The following is a 16,928-nucleotide window of genomic DNA, read 5'->3' as shown; positions in this document are numbered from 1 at the left end:
AAGACACCTCAGTGGTAGAGCACTTGCCTAGCACATACATGGCCCTAGGATTCAATCCCCAGGATCTCAAAAGAAAAAAAAAATTGTTACATCTCTCATATTTCTTTGCCATACTCCTCTGATAGCAAAGAAAAATATCACTTGAATAAACCAACAAGAATTTTATGAAGTACAAGGGTGATAGAAATCCAAATAATGAAACTTATCAATAAACCCCCTTTTTCCCCAAACTAATCCATAGGATAACAATATGACTTCTCTACATTTGAGTTTTATGCTTTTATTCTCAAAACTTCAATCCTTCTGACCACATATAAACTAATTATCCAATAAAAGGATCAAAGGAAGAGACAGACATAGAGAAACACCCACATACTCATATAGTTCAAATGGTTCATAAATTTTCACAGATAATATGATCTTCAGTGTTCAACTTAGTGGCATTAAGTATATTCACAACAATGTATAACCATCACTACCATCACCATGTACATATAATGATGTTTCAATCAACAAATGACTGCACATAAAACAGTGATCGATAAGATTATAATGGAGGTGAAAAATTCCCAGCACTTAGAAATGTAGTAGCTGTCCAAACATTCTAGCATATTACTTACAAAACTGTGATGATGCTGCTGTAAACCTTTTTAGAGACACAAATACCACCGTCATACAGTTGCATATAGTTCTTCCTACAGTAACATGCCACACAGGTTTGTAGCTTAGAAGCAACAGTCTACACACACAGCCTAGGTGTACCTAGGTGTATAGTATGCTATATATATATATATATATATATATATATATATATATATATACTTTTTTTTTTTTTGGCGGTACTGGGGATCGAACTCAGGGGCTTGTGCTTGTGAGGCAAGCACTCTACCAGCTGAGCTATCTCCCCAGCCCTAGTATGCTATATTATTTAGATTTCTTTTTTTAATTTTTTTTTTTTAGTTGTCGATGGACATAATATCTTTAGTCATTTTTTTTTTTAATGTGGGACTGAGGATCAAACCCAGTGCCTCACATGCGAGGCAAGTGCTCTACCACTGAGGTACAGCCCCAGCCCCAATATCATTTAGATTTCTGTAAATACACTTAATGATGTTCACATGATGAAATGCAGTTTTCAAAACGCATCCTTGACATTAAGCAATATGTGACTATTTCTAGAAATTTTTTCCCATTTCTTTACTCATTACATTCCTCTCTTCCATATGCTTTTGTTAACTATAATTCTATTTTCTGTCTTTATGAATTGGCCTATTCTAACTACTTCATTACTGTGGTGTGAATATTTGTGTCCCTCCAGAAGTCATGTTAAAAATCTGCAATGCAATAGTATTAAGAGGTGGGGCTATAAGGTGATTAGGGGGGCTGGGGTTGTGGTTCAGTGGTAGAGCACTTGCCTAGCATGTGTGACACACTGGGTTCAAATCTCAGCACCACATATAAATAAATAAAATAAAAATCCATCTAAAAAATCCAAACTAAAAAAAAAAATTAAAAAAAAAAAAAAGGTGATTAGGTCTTCAGGACTTCTTCCTCATGAACAGGATTAAGAAAGCCCGTATAAGAAGCTTCATATCAGACACTGAATCTGCTGGCAACAAACTCTTGAACTTCCCAGCCTCCAGAACTTTGAAATTTTTTTCTGTTCTTTATAAATTACCCAGTCTATAGTATTTTGTTATAGCACATAAATGAACTATGACATTCATGTAAGCAGAAATAGACAATATTTGTCCTTTTGCAGCTACTTATTTAACTAAAAATAATTCCTTCAAGATTTTTCTATGTTGTCACTAGTATCATAATTTCAACCCTTTTTCATTTTAAATATACATACCACTTTTTTTATTCTTGGTGCTGAGTATCAAACCCAGCTCTACCACAAAGCTATACCCAGCCCTATACCTTTTGGCTAATGTAAATAATGCTGCTATGAACACCAGTGTAACAGCATCTGTTTGAGTCCCTGCTTTCACTTACTTTGAGTATACAGCTAAGAGTGAATTACTGAATCATCCATTTTCAGTTTTTCTAGGAACTGCCATACTGTTTTTCATAGCAGCTTCACCATTTTACATCCCCACCTGCAATGCATGAGGATTCCAGTATCTCCAAATCTTTGTCAACAAATTCTCTTTTTTCTTTTTTTTTTTTTTTTTTAAGGGGGGGCAGGTACTGGGGATTAAATTCAGAGGTACCTTACCACTGAGCTACATCCCCAGTCCTTTTTATTTTTTATTTTACCAAGGTCTCACTAAGTTGCTGAGGCTGACCTAAAACTTGCAATTCTGTCTCAGTCTCCTGAGTCACTGAGATACAGTGCACCACTGTGCCTGGCCTAAACCAAATCTTAAAGGAAAACACTAAAGCAACTGCAAAGAGCACCCCTATCTCAAGGCCTCTGTACTTGCTGCTCATTCTACCTAGTACATTGCCATAGATTAATTGTTAAGGCTCACTTCTTATTTCATTTAAATCTTTGACCAATTATAACCTTCTCAGAAGGGTCTTTCTGATTTCTCATTGAAAGCAGTAGTTTATGTCTCTTCCTTTACCCCTGTTTTACTGTTCCTCCTAGCTTGTATCACTATCTGACCTATTTATTATCTGTTTCTATTGGTCTCCCTCTCTTCAAATATTAATGCATTCAGCCAAAGACTGTCTAACTCACTACATAGTATGGAGACCAGTTCATCACAGAAAGTATTTAAAATTTGTAGAATGAAGCAAAGGAGGGAAAGAATAATTCAGGAATAAAATAAAATAAAGCCAGAAAGACAGACAAAAGAAAGATATGAGAAATGGTCATGCACAGGTATTCTTAAACAATAATAAATGTAATAATAAATAGTTTATTATTAAGGATTCTGAGTCCTTCTATTATTAAGGACTATTATCAGCACTTTACTTGTATTATCTCATTTAGTCTTCACAACTCCCTAAAGCAGGAACCTTATTTACATTTTACATATGAAGAATTCAAAACACAGAGCAATTAAATTAATTCTCCAAATTTACACAGCTAGTAAACAGAACTAGAAATTCCAAGCCAATGTGGTATCATGCCAGAACTCATTCTTTCAACCTTGCCTAAAAGTATGCGAAACGGACAACTTCTGTGGGTTGTTTCCTTATGCATTAGAGAAAAAAAAAATACCTACTATTAAAATATCCTGGGGCTGGGGAGATAGCTCAGTCGGTAGAGTGCTTGCCTTGCAAGCGCAAGGCCCTGGGTTCGATCCCCAGCACCAAAAAAAGAAGAAAGAAAAAACAGAACAGAATGTAGAAAACAGGCTAAGAATGAAAGCAACACACTGAGGATGAAAACTGTATGCAAACAAATACTTCAATCTTCTTCAAGCTAACAATTTTTAATGTTAATTTCCAATGGTAAATGAAATTTGACCAATTATAAATGGCCTCTCAACCAAATTAATACTCTCACCTTAATTTCTTCAAAATAGTATGTTTGGGGTTATTGCTCTTATTTGAATTACTGCTGTTGTCTGCAATTTAAGCTCTTAAAAATATAAACTAAAAAACCACTAATTTGATTTCAAAACTCAAAGGTCTACGTAGAAAAATTAATTAATTATATAGAAAGTAGCACATACAATTCCACAGAAAAGTCAGCAAGTGTATATCAAAGGTTACTTGCAGTAGTATTAATAATAACTGATATAAAATATACACATAAAGGCTTAATTAACTAAGGTATGTAACACCTAATCGATGATATGATTCAAAGATGAAAAAAGATGCTTAAGAAGACCACGAAGGAGTATACCTATAATGTTAAGTTACAGAAAACAGAATATAGCTGGGGCAGGGGGGGAGGGGGGGGGCATGCCAATAATCCCAGCAACTCAGGAGTTTGAGAAAGTTCAAGGCCAGCCTCAGCAATTTTGGGAGACCCTGTCTTAAAAGTCAAAAACAAAAAGGTCTGGATATATAGCTCACCCCCAGTACCAAAAAAAAAAAAAAAAAAAAAAAGAAAATTATACATATATGTGTATATGTGTGTGAACATGTGATCACAGTCATATATATAAAAACCATATAATTGGGAAAAAAATTGTTTTAAAAACCTAACATCTAAAAACTGTTTTTCTGCATGCTTCAAGTTTTCTTTAATGAGTAAAGAACTTCGGAAATGAGAAACATTTAAAAGAATACTTATTTGAATTCTGTATATAAATATCAATAATAAGCAATTCTATTTACTAATTGTCTCCTTTATACTAACAAAGTACAGTGTCCCTTGATATCCCTAAGGAATTATTTCTAGGATGCCCTGACCATACCAAAATCTGCAATGCTCTAGTCCCTTATGTAAAATGGTGTTTTTGTTTTGTTTCGTTCTGGGGGGCTGTGAACAGGGGAGGTGGTTGCAGTTCTGGGGATCCAACCCAGGGTCTTGCACAAGCTAACCAACTGCTTTATCACTGAGCTACATTCCTAGTACAATGGTGCAGTATTTGCATATATCCCCCACACATCCTCATGTATACTTTAAATCATCTTTAAATCAGTTACAATACTTAATAAACTATAAAAATTATGTGAATAGTTGTCATACTGCAGGTGACAGGTCTTTTTAAATCTGTCCTTGAACCCCCTCTCTAATGTCCTGACTCAAAGTTCAAAAACAAAAAATAAAACATAAGAAAACTGACTTGAATCAAACATGCTTTGAATCAAATGTCTTTTTTTTTTTTTTGCTTTACTAGGGATCAAACTCAGGGCCCTGTACCCTGTACGTGTTAGGCAAGCAATCGACCACTGAGCTATGTCCCTAGCCCTGTTGTTGTCCTAAGTATGACTTAAGAAGTCATCTATATAATCAACCTTGGATACTGTAAAACATCTTTAAAATTAAAAACTAAATTACTACAAAAAATTCCATCATAATCACAGGTTACTCCTTCATCATAGTACTTATCGCACCAAAAAAGCATTATTATTATTTTTAATACATAATGATATATCTATATTACACCAGTAGAATATAATATGAAATTCTTAATCAGTTATTTATCAAAATTAAATGCAACATTTCATAAAAATTAGTATCTCCATAAATAACTAAAATTATCAATTAAGATAAGATATTCTGACTTTAAAGCCCAAGATCTCCAATTATTTTATTCTAGTTTTCAAAAATGACCATATCTGAAACATCACAAATCTTTAGAAATAGCGGTTCTAGGTTTTATTTAATAATATATTTGTTTCTTAGGGAATTTCTCTCTAATACATGCTATCATTTTCAGCAGTAAAATACTGAAGGAACTCAAAAGGTATATAAGATTAAAAGTAAATACTGGCAACATATTCACATGGATCTCATAAACAAGCAGGGGTTTTATCCCCATATTAGATAAAGTAGCCTTCAAGCCAGTTATCAGAAGAGACAATGAAGGCCATTTCATACTGTTTAAGTTACTGTTATAGTTCCTATAACACAACAAGATAACAATCATAAATATTTATGCCCCAATGGAGCATCTACATACATCAAACAAACCATTTTCAATTTCAAGAACAAGTAGACCACAACACAATAATACTGGATAACTTTAACATGCCTCGGTCACCACTGGATAGATCCTCCAAATAAAAACTAAATAAAAAAGCTACAGAACTAAAAAAACAATTGATAATTTAGACTTAACAGACATATATAGAACGTCATCCATCAATAACTGAATACACTTTTCTTTTCAGCAGCACACAGATCCTTTTCTAATACAAACTATGTTATGTAAGTTATCACATATGTTGGCATGCGATTGTAATATTATCTTAATATATTTTTAGCATCTAAAGGGTAGTTTTGATAACTCCCTTTCCATTGATACTAATTTTTGTGTTCTTGCTTTTTTTCTTAGGTTTGTTTGATTTTTATCAACTTTTAGCTGTATTATTTCTTTTCTATTTCATGTATTTCTGCTCCTACTCTTATTTTTCCTTCCTACTACCTAATTTGAAAATAATTTTAGTTAATCTAGCTTCTTTCTGATACAAGTACTTTAAGTTATAAATGTTCATCTGAGTACTGTTTCATCCCAGAGTCTCGTATTTAAAACTTTTATTATCACTTAGTTTAAAGCACTTTTACTTTTCTTGTGCTTCTTCTTTGACCTGTGAGATATTTATAAGTGTGCCATTTAATTCTTTTTTTTTGTTTGTTTGTTTGTTTGGTTTTTTTTTGTTGTTTTTTTTGGTTTTTTTTTGCCATTTAATTCTGAAATAGCTGAAATGTGGGGGTGGAGTTTATATATCTTAAAGTGTTTTTTTTTCTTTTTCTTTTAAAAATTTTTAAATTTGTTCTAATTAGTTATACATGACAGTAGAATGCATTTTGACACACTGTATTGATTTTTAATGTAATAAGTCATCCAGGAAACAGTCTACATGATTTCAAATTTTAAAAAAAGTAATGGAAATGCTTTTCATATTGATTGTATTGGCTACATATGTGTCAACACATTTCAAAACTGATCAAACTGCATACTTCAAATATGTGCATTTTATTGTACTTCTATTTTACCTCAATAAAGCCATGAAAAAAAAGTAAATATTGGCAAGAAGTACAAATCATTAGATAAGCTCAGGTTTTCATAAGCAATACATTTCAAGAGGCTGCAAAATGTAAAAACTTTCTACCACCTTAAAAAACCCTCCACTATAATGTAGTACAACCATCACTTTCTATAGATGAGTTCTATGTTCTAAATTGATTTTCACATAAGAAAATACATTTCATTTGAGACTAAAACATACATTCAATTTTATCAAGGACTGGTACCACAATCAGTTCTGACAGAATCATTTTGCCCTTAAAATTACAGACTCAATTAGGGCAAGGTGGCACACACCTGTAATTCCAGAGACTCAGGAGGCTGAGGCAGGAGGATCCCAAGTTCAAGGCCAAAATCAGCAACTTTGCAAGGCCCTAAGCAACTTAGCAAGACTCTCTCTCAAAAAAATAAAAAAATAATAAAGGACTGGGGGTGTAGCTCAGTGATTAAGCACCCCTGGGTTTAATCTCCAGTATAGGTAAAAAAAAAAAGATTACAGACTCAAAGACATGGTAACACAAGCTTATATTCCCAGTACTTGAGAGGAAGGCTTACACCCAGAAGTTGAGAACAACCCATGCAACAAAGGAAGACCCCCCACCTCAAAATACAGCCACATCAATGTTCATAGCTGCTCAGTTCACAATAGCCAGATTGTGGAACCAACCTAGATGTCCTTCAATTGATGAATGGATAAAGAAAATGTGGTATATATATACAATGGAATATTACTCAGCCATAAAGAATGATAAATTATGGCATTTGCAGGCAAATGGATGAAACTGGAGAATATCATGCTAAGTGAGATAAGCCAATCTCAAAAAACCAAAGGAAGAATGATATCGCTAATAAGTGGATGATGACACATAATGGGGGGTGGGAAGGGTTAGTGTTGGAGTTGGAGTTGGGTTTAGGGAGGGGGAAGGAATGGAGGAAGGAAGGACAGTATAGATGGAGGGGAGGGGTGGGAGGGGAGGGGGGGAAGGGAAAAAATGGCAGAATGAATCAAACAACTTTACCCTATGTAAATTTATGATTACACAAATGATATGCCTTACGCCATGTACAGAGAAACAACATGTATCCCGTTTGTATACAATAAAAAAATATATATATACTAAAAAAAAAAAAAAAAAAAAAAAAGAAACAAACAACAGACTCATTCGATTTATATCTGAGTTGTTAAAACCAGGTACAGTGGTGTAATCCCAGCAATTTGGGAGGCTGAGGCGGGAGGATGGCAAATTTAAGATAAGTCAAGGCAATTTAGTGAGACCCTATCTCAAAACACAAAAACATCTGGGGATATAGCTCAGTGGTAAAAGTGCTCCTGGATTCAACCATCAGTATATACACACACACACACACACACACACACACCCCTCCTATCTGAGTTATTTAGGCTGAATGGTTATAATCTGACTCTACCACTTCGCACCATTATGACCTTGAACAAATTGCTTTACTTCAGTGTTTCCCCTTTCTCTTTTTGTAAATAAGGATACCAAGGATTATCAGATTATCAATTTGTAATGATTAACAAAAGTTTCCAGGTTGTAAGGATTACCGAAAATAGTGCCTGATACACCACAAGCACTCAACAAATATTAGTTATTATTATTCTGATATTCTTTCTCATTTCTTCTCCCTCCTTGCCCCCCCCACTCTGAATAGTTGTTTCTTTTATACATCAATAGAGGAATATAATATCATGTGAATGTTTATTTTCATCCCTAAATTTGACTGGAATATTGTTAATAACTGTTTACAAGCAGCAGCATAAAAAATGTACCTTGGAGAACAGATATGCCAGGGTTCACATCTCAACTACCACTTATAATACAAGCCTGAGCAAGTAATACAGAAGATTAATTCTGTGTGCTGTGATACACACCCATAATTCCTCAAGAGTCTGAAGCAGGAGTAACAGAAGTTCAAGGCCAGCATGGCAACTTAGCAAGTCCCTATCGCAAAATTTAAAAAAAAGCTGGGCACACACCTGTAATCTCACTGCTCAGGAGGCTGAAGCAGGAGGATCACAAATTCAAAAATAGCCTCAACAACTTAGCAAGGCCCTAAGCAAATTAGCAAGATCCCCTGTCTCAAAATAAAAGGCTGGCAAAGAGGCTCAATGATTAAGCACCCCTGGGTTCAATCCCTGGCACAAAAAAAAAACAAGTAAATAAATGAATGATAAATACATAAGTAAAAAAGCTAAAAAGGGATAGGTTGGGGCTGTATCTCAGTGGTAGAGCACTTGCCCAGCACATGTGAGGCCCTGGGTTCAATCCGCAGCACCACATATAAATAAATAAATAAAGTAATGGTATTGTGTCCATCCACAACATAAAAACAAAATTTAAAAAAAAAAAAGGGAGGGGGGGCTGTGGGTATAGCTCAGTTGGTAGTGCCCTCCCAGGTTCAATCCCAAGTACCAATGTGGGGAAGGGCAGGGTTTTCACATTTATTTAATAGGAAAGCAGAGTGCAGATACAGGGTATGACACCAACTTATAACAAATTTAAAAACTACCAGGAAAACTGTACTTACATTGTGCCCTTATTCATTCATTAATTTATTTTGTAATCACAATATACCGAAGAGGGCACAATAATTTATTTTTACCACACAAAATAAGTGAGTCTATGAGGTTCAAAAAAGTGTCCCAAGATCACAGAGCTATTCAGGGGCAGAATAAGAATGTTCTTACAGATATATTATTCTGCCTCTGCTCCTTACACTTAAAGATCTAGATTTGGGGCTAGAAATATAGCTCAATGATAAAGTACTTGCCCTACCATGTGTGAGGCCCTGGATTCAATCTTGGGTACTGTAAAAAAAAAAAAAGAAAAAATCTAGATTTGGCAGAAGAAAAAGACTATAAACATAAACAAAACCTAAATATTTATACATTATCTAAAAATGCCAGGGCTGGAGTTGTAGCTCAGTGGTAGAGTGCTTGCCAAGCACATGTAAGGCACTGGTTCAATCAGCACCACATTAAAAAATAAATAAATAAAGGTATTGTGTCCATCTACAACTTAAAAAAAAAAAAAACTTTGACATTAAAAAAAAAGTCATAAACAGAAAATCTTAAAGAGAAAAAATATTGTAAAGAATTTTGCAAAGTGCAAATTTTCTAAACATACAAACTCAACACGAGGTCACATAAAAGTACTAAACAGGCAGTTTACAAAAAAAGAAAGTACAAATGGCTGAAGAAAAGAAGTTAAACCTTAACCCATGATTTAAAGAAATGCCACATTAAAACAATGAAGTGTCATTTCTACATATGAGATTAACAATGATCAAATGTTTGATAATAACTGTGCAGAGGCACCCATCTATAATACCAGTGACTCGGGAGGCTGAGAGCAGGAGGATCACAAGTTTGAGGTCAGCCTTAGCAATTAAGCAAGACCCTCAGCAACTTGGTGAGATCTTGTCTCAAAATAAAAAATAAAAAGCACCCCTGGGTTCAATCCCCAGTACGGGGGGGGGGGGGGGGAAAGCCCTCTGACCTAAATATTACACCTACTAGAAACTAATGCACATACACATAGGCACACAGATATGTAGAATGCTCACTGTAGTACTGTCATTAACAGAAGACTGGAAACAAAAATATGTGTCATTGGGTGATTAGTTGAATAAATGAAGTACATTCATAAATAGGAATACCATGAAATTTTGAAGATAATGAGGAACTCTACATGTGCTAAACAATCTCCTAGATCAGAAAAGCTAAAAATAATAAGAATAAACTGTGGAAAAATGCCTTAGCATATACCCAAAGGACTTAAAATCAGCATACTCTAGTGACAGCCACATCAATGTTTATAATAGCTCAATTCATGAAAGCTAAGCTATGGAACCAACCTAGGTGCCCTTCAGCAGATGAATGGATAAAGAAAATGTGGTACATATACACAATGGAATATTACTCAGCCATAGAAGAATGAAATTATGGCATTTACCAATAAATGGATGGAACCGGAAACTATCACGTTAAGTAAAATAAGCCAATCCCCCAAAACCACAGACCCAATGTTGTCTCTGATATGCAGATGCTAACAAAATAAAAGGGTTGGGGAATAGAAGTTCATTGGATTAGACAAAGGGGAATGAAGGGAAGGGAGGGGGCATGGGAATAGGAAAGACAGTAGAATCAATCAAACAAAACTTTCCTATGTTCATATATGAATACAGGACCAGTGTAACTCCACATCATGTACAACCACAAGAATGGGAAGTTATACTCCATGTATATATAATATGTCAAAATACATTCTACTGTCATGCATATCTGAAAAGAACAAATTTATAATCTTTTTAAACTGTGAAACAATAAGCAGCTTACTCAAAAGTGTGTGTGTGTATATACACACACACAGTATATATAACTATGAAAAACATATATATATACACACATATATACACAGAATATTACAAAAAGTATACACAAGAAACTGGCAAGAATAGCTGTCTCTGGGAAAAGGACTAAGGACCTAAGGAAGGAAGACTTTTCACTAGTATTGCTTTTTTTAAAAAAACACAGATTCGTGATGGCTTTTTAAAATTTCTGACTATAAAACTTAAGTCACAAATTCTGAGTCTCAGTATCCTCCAATTAAAAACAATGATAATAACAACCTAGTTCATTGGTTATTATAAGATCAAATGAAAGAACATAAAATGCTTTGTAAATTATAAAGCAGTCCACAAAATTATAAATTAGCCTTCTAAGTGAATTCTCCAAACCAATTATAATAATTATTATCATTCCCCTGACCAATTTCTCTAAACCCAAAGATGAGAATGTTTAAAATGGAAGTATGCTTGACAAGCAAGCATGAGGCCCCGTGTTCAATCTCCAGTACCGTAACAATTTTTTTTTGAAAGTAAAATGAAATCTAAATGTAGATGCAATTTCAGAATAGTTTTACTTTAAGTTATTGATTTCAATTTTTATTGATCCCAATTTAAATGAGTAATTTTCAAAAATGTCATATAGAAATGCTAAATCAGTTGAATACAGAAAGAATACATGCTGTTGAAGACAAGATAAATAACGATAACCATACTACTATAAAATCTTGGTGTTTTTCTTTCAGTCTCTTCTATGCAAACCTAACTGTGTTACATCATTTGTCTACAAAAAATTTTTGCTGTTTACTGTAAAACAGCATTCAAATTGCAACATTCCTTAAACTATTAAAAGTTCCTAATACACACAATTTTTTAAAAAAATTTTTAGTTGTAGATGGACACAATACTTTTATTTTATTTATTTATTTTTGTGTGGTGCTAAGGATCGAACCCAGTACCTCACACATGCCAGGCAAGTACTTTACCACTTGAGCCATATCTCATCCCACAATTTTTAATGAAGGCTTATATTGTAGATGAGGGTTCAAGTAATTTACAAGGAAATTCCAGCACAGAGTTTTGTCTAATAAACTCTACTTTTACATTTATTATTCTACTAATTTTCCAAGTTACTAGATCTCTCCAATAGGCCGTTTTCTTTTTTTGGTTTCTGGAGTTATAATTGAATTAGGCCCAAAACTCACAAATAAGTATATTAAATGTTTTTATGTTACCTTGAAAAGCAAGTAGATTGAGCCCTTATCATCGGACTACTAGAGAGCCGAGAGTATGAACTATAATTCATTGCTAAGGATATGTGATCTTTTCTACTACATGTTAGTCTGTTACAAGGATTCTGTCTGGCAATAAAGTGAAAAATGAAGGAATGTACTCTCAGATTATTCCTGGGAGAATTTTACTGGATAAACCCAACTGTTCCTAATTAATTTTAACTATGGCAACCACTCCCAAGTGCTGAACATTCCAAGCCATTTTTGAGAATGGTTAGATATCTCTAAAGGAAGCAGAAACTTCCTGAATAAACTATAATTACAGGCAAAAATGAAAATATCATTAATGTGCTTTTTCCATAGTGGGAACTCAAATATCTGTCATGTTGAATAAAATATTCCTTTTCTGCTTCTGAGTACATGTTGTAATTTCCAAACTCTGCCCTGTATTTACTGTCATAATTGTTAAAACAGACCAGTAAGGCAAGATGTTTATCAGCACACATGCTGTATTTTTAATTAAATTAAAAATAAACACCAGAAACTGAAATTACGTGAAATGTTTTCCCTCCAATTTCTAAACTGTCTGCAATACAGTGATATATCACTCTTGCGATGTTTTAAAAAAGCATTATAATAGTAGGATTTTTCATTAAGTTCCAATTTAAGAATTTTTTAACTAATAAAAAACAAAATCAAGAGCATTAACTGCACACCCATAATTCTATCAAGATACCATTAAAGGAGCCAGGCATGGTGGCACACACCTGCAAGTGGTAGAGTGTCCCTTGGTTCAATTCTCTGTAGCAAAAAGGGGGGTGGGGGACATATACTGAAAAAAATACAAGAGCATTGCACATGCCAAGCATCTAATACACAAAGAAATATAACAAAAGAGAAAGTATTTAGTATTACAGATCTTGGTTCAAATGTCATATCTATCAATTACTAGTTTATGTAAATTACTTTCCTCATTTATAAAATGAAGTATTAGATGAAGTGAAGTAAATTCCTTCAAATAGTAACAAGGAAAAAGACCTTAATAGTAATATTACTATTAGGAATACAAGAAAAAATGAGCAATTGGAAAAGTTCAAAAAGAAAGTATTATATATATATATTTTGTAATCTACCACCATAAGCAAAAAATAATAATAATTTTAATAAATTTTAAACTTAAGAAAACTGAAGAGCTGGGAATGTAGCTCAGTGGTAGAGAGCTTGCCTAGCATGCACAAGGCCACGGACTGAATCCCCAACATTGACAAAAAGAAAACTGAGACATAACCCAATGCTATAAGGTTAACTGTTATAAAAGTTGATTTGGGAACTCATGGGTCATTAACCTAGTATTTAATCATCTCTAGAAGCCAAATAAGATCATTTCCATCATTTATTTTGGCAGGGGGTAGAGTAGGAGGACTGGATGGCAGGCAGGGAAAGAGAAAGGAAGGCATAAACTAAAAAACATTTTTCATATTCTCCCCCAAACTGTCAGTTTTGTTTGATTGATAAAAGCCAAAAAATTATAGACAATCCCAACACAGTGCCTTATACATAAGATACTTAAAAAATATTTGTTGACTATAATGAATGCTCCAAAACCCATCATCACCTCATGATCAAAAGCAAAAACTAACTTTGGCACCTGTTTAGTCTTCATAACTATAATACAGCCTTATTAGAATTTTCAGTCATTCACATAATAGTTATTCATCACTTTGTTCCAGATAGTCAATGGAGGAAAGAGATGAACTAAAAGTTGTTCCTTGCCTATCAGGTGGCACACATCTGTAATCCCACCTACTTGAAAGGCTGAGGCAGACAGATTGCTAGAGCTCAAGGGCTTCAGGCCAGTCTGGGCCATATAGCAAGACCACCATAAAGAACAAAAATTAAAAATATAAAAGGTGTCCCTGCCCTGAAGAATCTCTCATTTGAATATGCACATGTATAAGTGTGTGCTGGCATGAGCTAATCAATATTGAATGTGAAACCAGTTTGCATTGTTATCTAAGTTTATTAGACTCAGTCTTTAAAAATTAACTAATTTTTAAAAATTAAAATTAAAAATCACAAATTTGCTAAATTTGGAAAAAACAAGGAGGCACATTAGGAAATATTAACTGGGAAGGTTCTTTTTTCCTATGCCTTTATGATATAATCATATTGCCTCTTAGTGTCTAAAGATCCAAATACTCTAAATTGAATTATATGAATTATCAATAATTAACCACTATTGTATGTTCTCTCAGATATAAGATACTGAAAGCCAATACTACTGATTCTATATTTACTCTGGGTACATGTTAATACCTAAACATATATAACCACAAGAACATATGTAAATTATTTAAGTTACTATAAAACTGAGGGAGCCTGAAGCAAATCTCCAGAGATGAATGATATTTTACAGACCACTAAAAACATAGTATTAGCCAGGGAGAAAATAAAATATGCTCACATCTGAGAAGCAATTCTACAGAAGCCTTCAAGAGAATAAAATCTTCAAGAGAGGAAAACTCCTGCCAGAATTAGCCAACAGAGCCAGAAATCAACAGCTTGCCAACAGGCATCTTGTTCAATGCAAGTCACTAACTAGATGGTAGAAAGTGAACACCCAAAGTCAACCTTTCCATTCCTCAAATTTGAGTTTCACAAGGACCCTTCAAAACAGATTCATGATCAAGACTAAACCATTACATTCCATGTTAAAGGTTCTTCCCCACTTTTGGGTCAAAAAGATTAAACAAGGGCTGGGGTTGTGGCTCAGTGGGGGAACACTTGCCTAGCACGTGTGAAACAATGGGTTCGACCCTCAGCACCAGGTAAAAATAAATAAAGTAATTGTATCCGTCTAAAACTTAAAAAAATATTTTTTTAAAGAATAAACAATAGTAATCTGGGAAACAGACTTCACTTATGAGACACAATTCTTGCAAACTGAAGTTCTGTAGTTATTTTTACCTGAGGGATGTATGTGTGTGTCCTGGTTTCTAAAGAAAAGACTTTCACTCACTCTATCCTACAGTGCTAGGTAAAACACCCAAAGCCTCTTGATCATAACACAAAAAGTCTACTGCGCAAATGCATGCCCTATCCCAGGGTTAAAGCCTCAGAAGCACCAGAAAATCTAGGCCAAGGAAACAAAATGGCAGGGAGATATCACAAGGCAGCTAAGAAGGGTAAGGGGGCTCAGGTCAGGGAGTATATGGCCATCAGCTTTGCAGAAAACAAGCTGAGAAAGTGAGGCTGAAGAGAGTTTCAATCGGAAGAGCTGGAAAGGACTAACAGGTGTCTGGCACCTCATCATCCTGGACATCGTGGGAAGACTATAATTGGCTTTCTTTACGAAGAGGGAGGAACCAGGCTCCTTAAGTAAATGATGGTTAAGAGTTTTTCTGTGAAGCACAAGCATAAAGGCCAAGACCATGAGGACAAGTTTTGGTGAAGATTCTCCCAGGACACAGTGATCTGCTAGGTCGTTCCCTGCCCCAAGCCTAGCCAAAGTGCTACACCTGCTAAAGGATGTTTCCTCTATTATCCGCTCAGACAAGCGATTAGGTGAGAGCTCCCCACCCCAGCCGGGGTGGAAGTGGAAGTAAACTTGGTTGAAAAAGACTGAATCAGGGGTCTGACTCAGAAGTTAACCTGATCAGGAGCGGAAAAGAGGCTGAATTCCTAATTCTGGAAGGGGCGAGCAAGACGAGTATTTGAGTAGGATGCGACTTACTGGGAGCAGGGCTAACTGGAGGGAACTACTGGGGAAAAGTAGGGCTCCCGTCTAACTCCAGCGGGTCAAGGCTGCTTGGGGGCCTGTGCGTCCGCTCGGGAAGGCAATGCTGCCGACGGTCCCGAGGGCGAGCCTCGTGCGACAGGGGGTGAGGCTGCTCCGCGCGAGCTCAACAGGAGCTCACCTGGAGGGCGTCTAGCCTGGAAGGGGAAACTTCCTGGGTGGGTGAGAGCGGGACCCGCGGAGCGGCGGGGGGCAGAGTCCACTGAGCGGTGGGGTGGGCTGGGCTGGGGGCCGCGCGGGGCGGGGCCGGGGCGCCGGCCGACCCGGGGCGGGGTCGCGGCCGCGGCTCCGGCTCGGGATGGCGCCCTGGCTCAGTCACGCACACGCTCTCGCTCGGACGCACCGGCAGCCCAGCGCGCGAGCCGCGAGCAGCTGCCCGGGTCAGCGGAGCTGAGGGCGGTGGGGGAGGGGGCCGGGGGCATCGGCCGGCCGAGCTTGGCGACGGGCAGGCGGCGTTACCTGTGTCAGGGAGAGCTGGGCTGCCGCAGCCATGGTGTTTCCATCATGCACGGGAGGGGAAGGAAGGACGGGCGACGGGGGCTTGGGGCGGGGAGGAGGCGGAGGGAGCGGCCGTAGGCGAGGCACGGGCGGGCGGGCCGGCCGGCGGGCGGGCGTCTCCCCGAACTTCGACAACTTCCCTCCTCACCCCCCGCCCCGCCCCGCTTGGCCCCGCCCGCCGGCCCGAGCAGGCCGCGGCAGAGCCCAAACCCTGGCACCGGAGTCGGAGCCGCGGGACCAGAGTTTGCCCTGAGCTGCCTGGGAAAACCCGGCGCGGATATAAGGTTAAGGCGGACGGGCTACAGAAGCGGCACCAGATTGTTCTGTGAATTTAAGGTAGGTCACCTACTCTGAACTTCTGCTTCTGAAAAATGGGAGAAAGTGAACCCACAGTTAATGTGGCTTCTGAGGATTAAATGAGGTAACGAGTCT

At 36.6% G+C, this 16,928-nt stretch overlaps 1 protein-coding gene across 2 annotated transcripts in view; it reads right to left on the bottom strand.

The window, feature by feature from the left end:
- The window catches only part of Eps15 (epidermal growth factor receptor pathway substrate 15), a 132,184-nt gene extending 115,566 nt beyond the window's left edge, over nucleotides 1–16,618 (bottom strand). The window contains exon 1 of one of the 2 annotated variants that reach the window (XM_047549323.1): nucleotides 16,458–16,618. In XM_047549323.1, the coding sequence (XP_047405279.1) occupies nucleotides 16,458–16,490 (33 nt within the window). In that variant the 5' untranslated portion in view covers nucleotides 16,491–16,618. The remainder of the gene's footprint in view (nucleotides 1–16,457) is intronic. The other variant, XM_047549330.1, reaches the window with a different exon arrangement.
- Nucleotides 16,619–16,928: the final 310 nt, after the last annotated feature.

Source organism: Sciurus carolinensis, chromosome 1 (genome assembly GCF_902686445.1).
Source record: "Sciurus carolinensis chromosome 1, mSciCar1.2, whole genome shotgun sequence".
NCBI classification, from domain to species: domain Eukaryota; kingdom Metazoa; phylum Chordata; class Mammalia; order Rodentia; family Sciuridae; genus Sciurus; species Sciurus carolinensis.
Note: the sequence above shows the minus strand (reverse complement) of the source record. Positions and strands in the feature narration are given on the sequence as shown.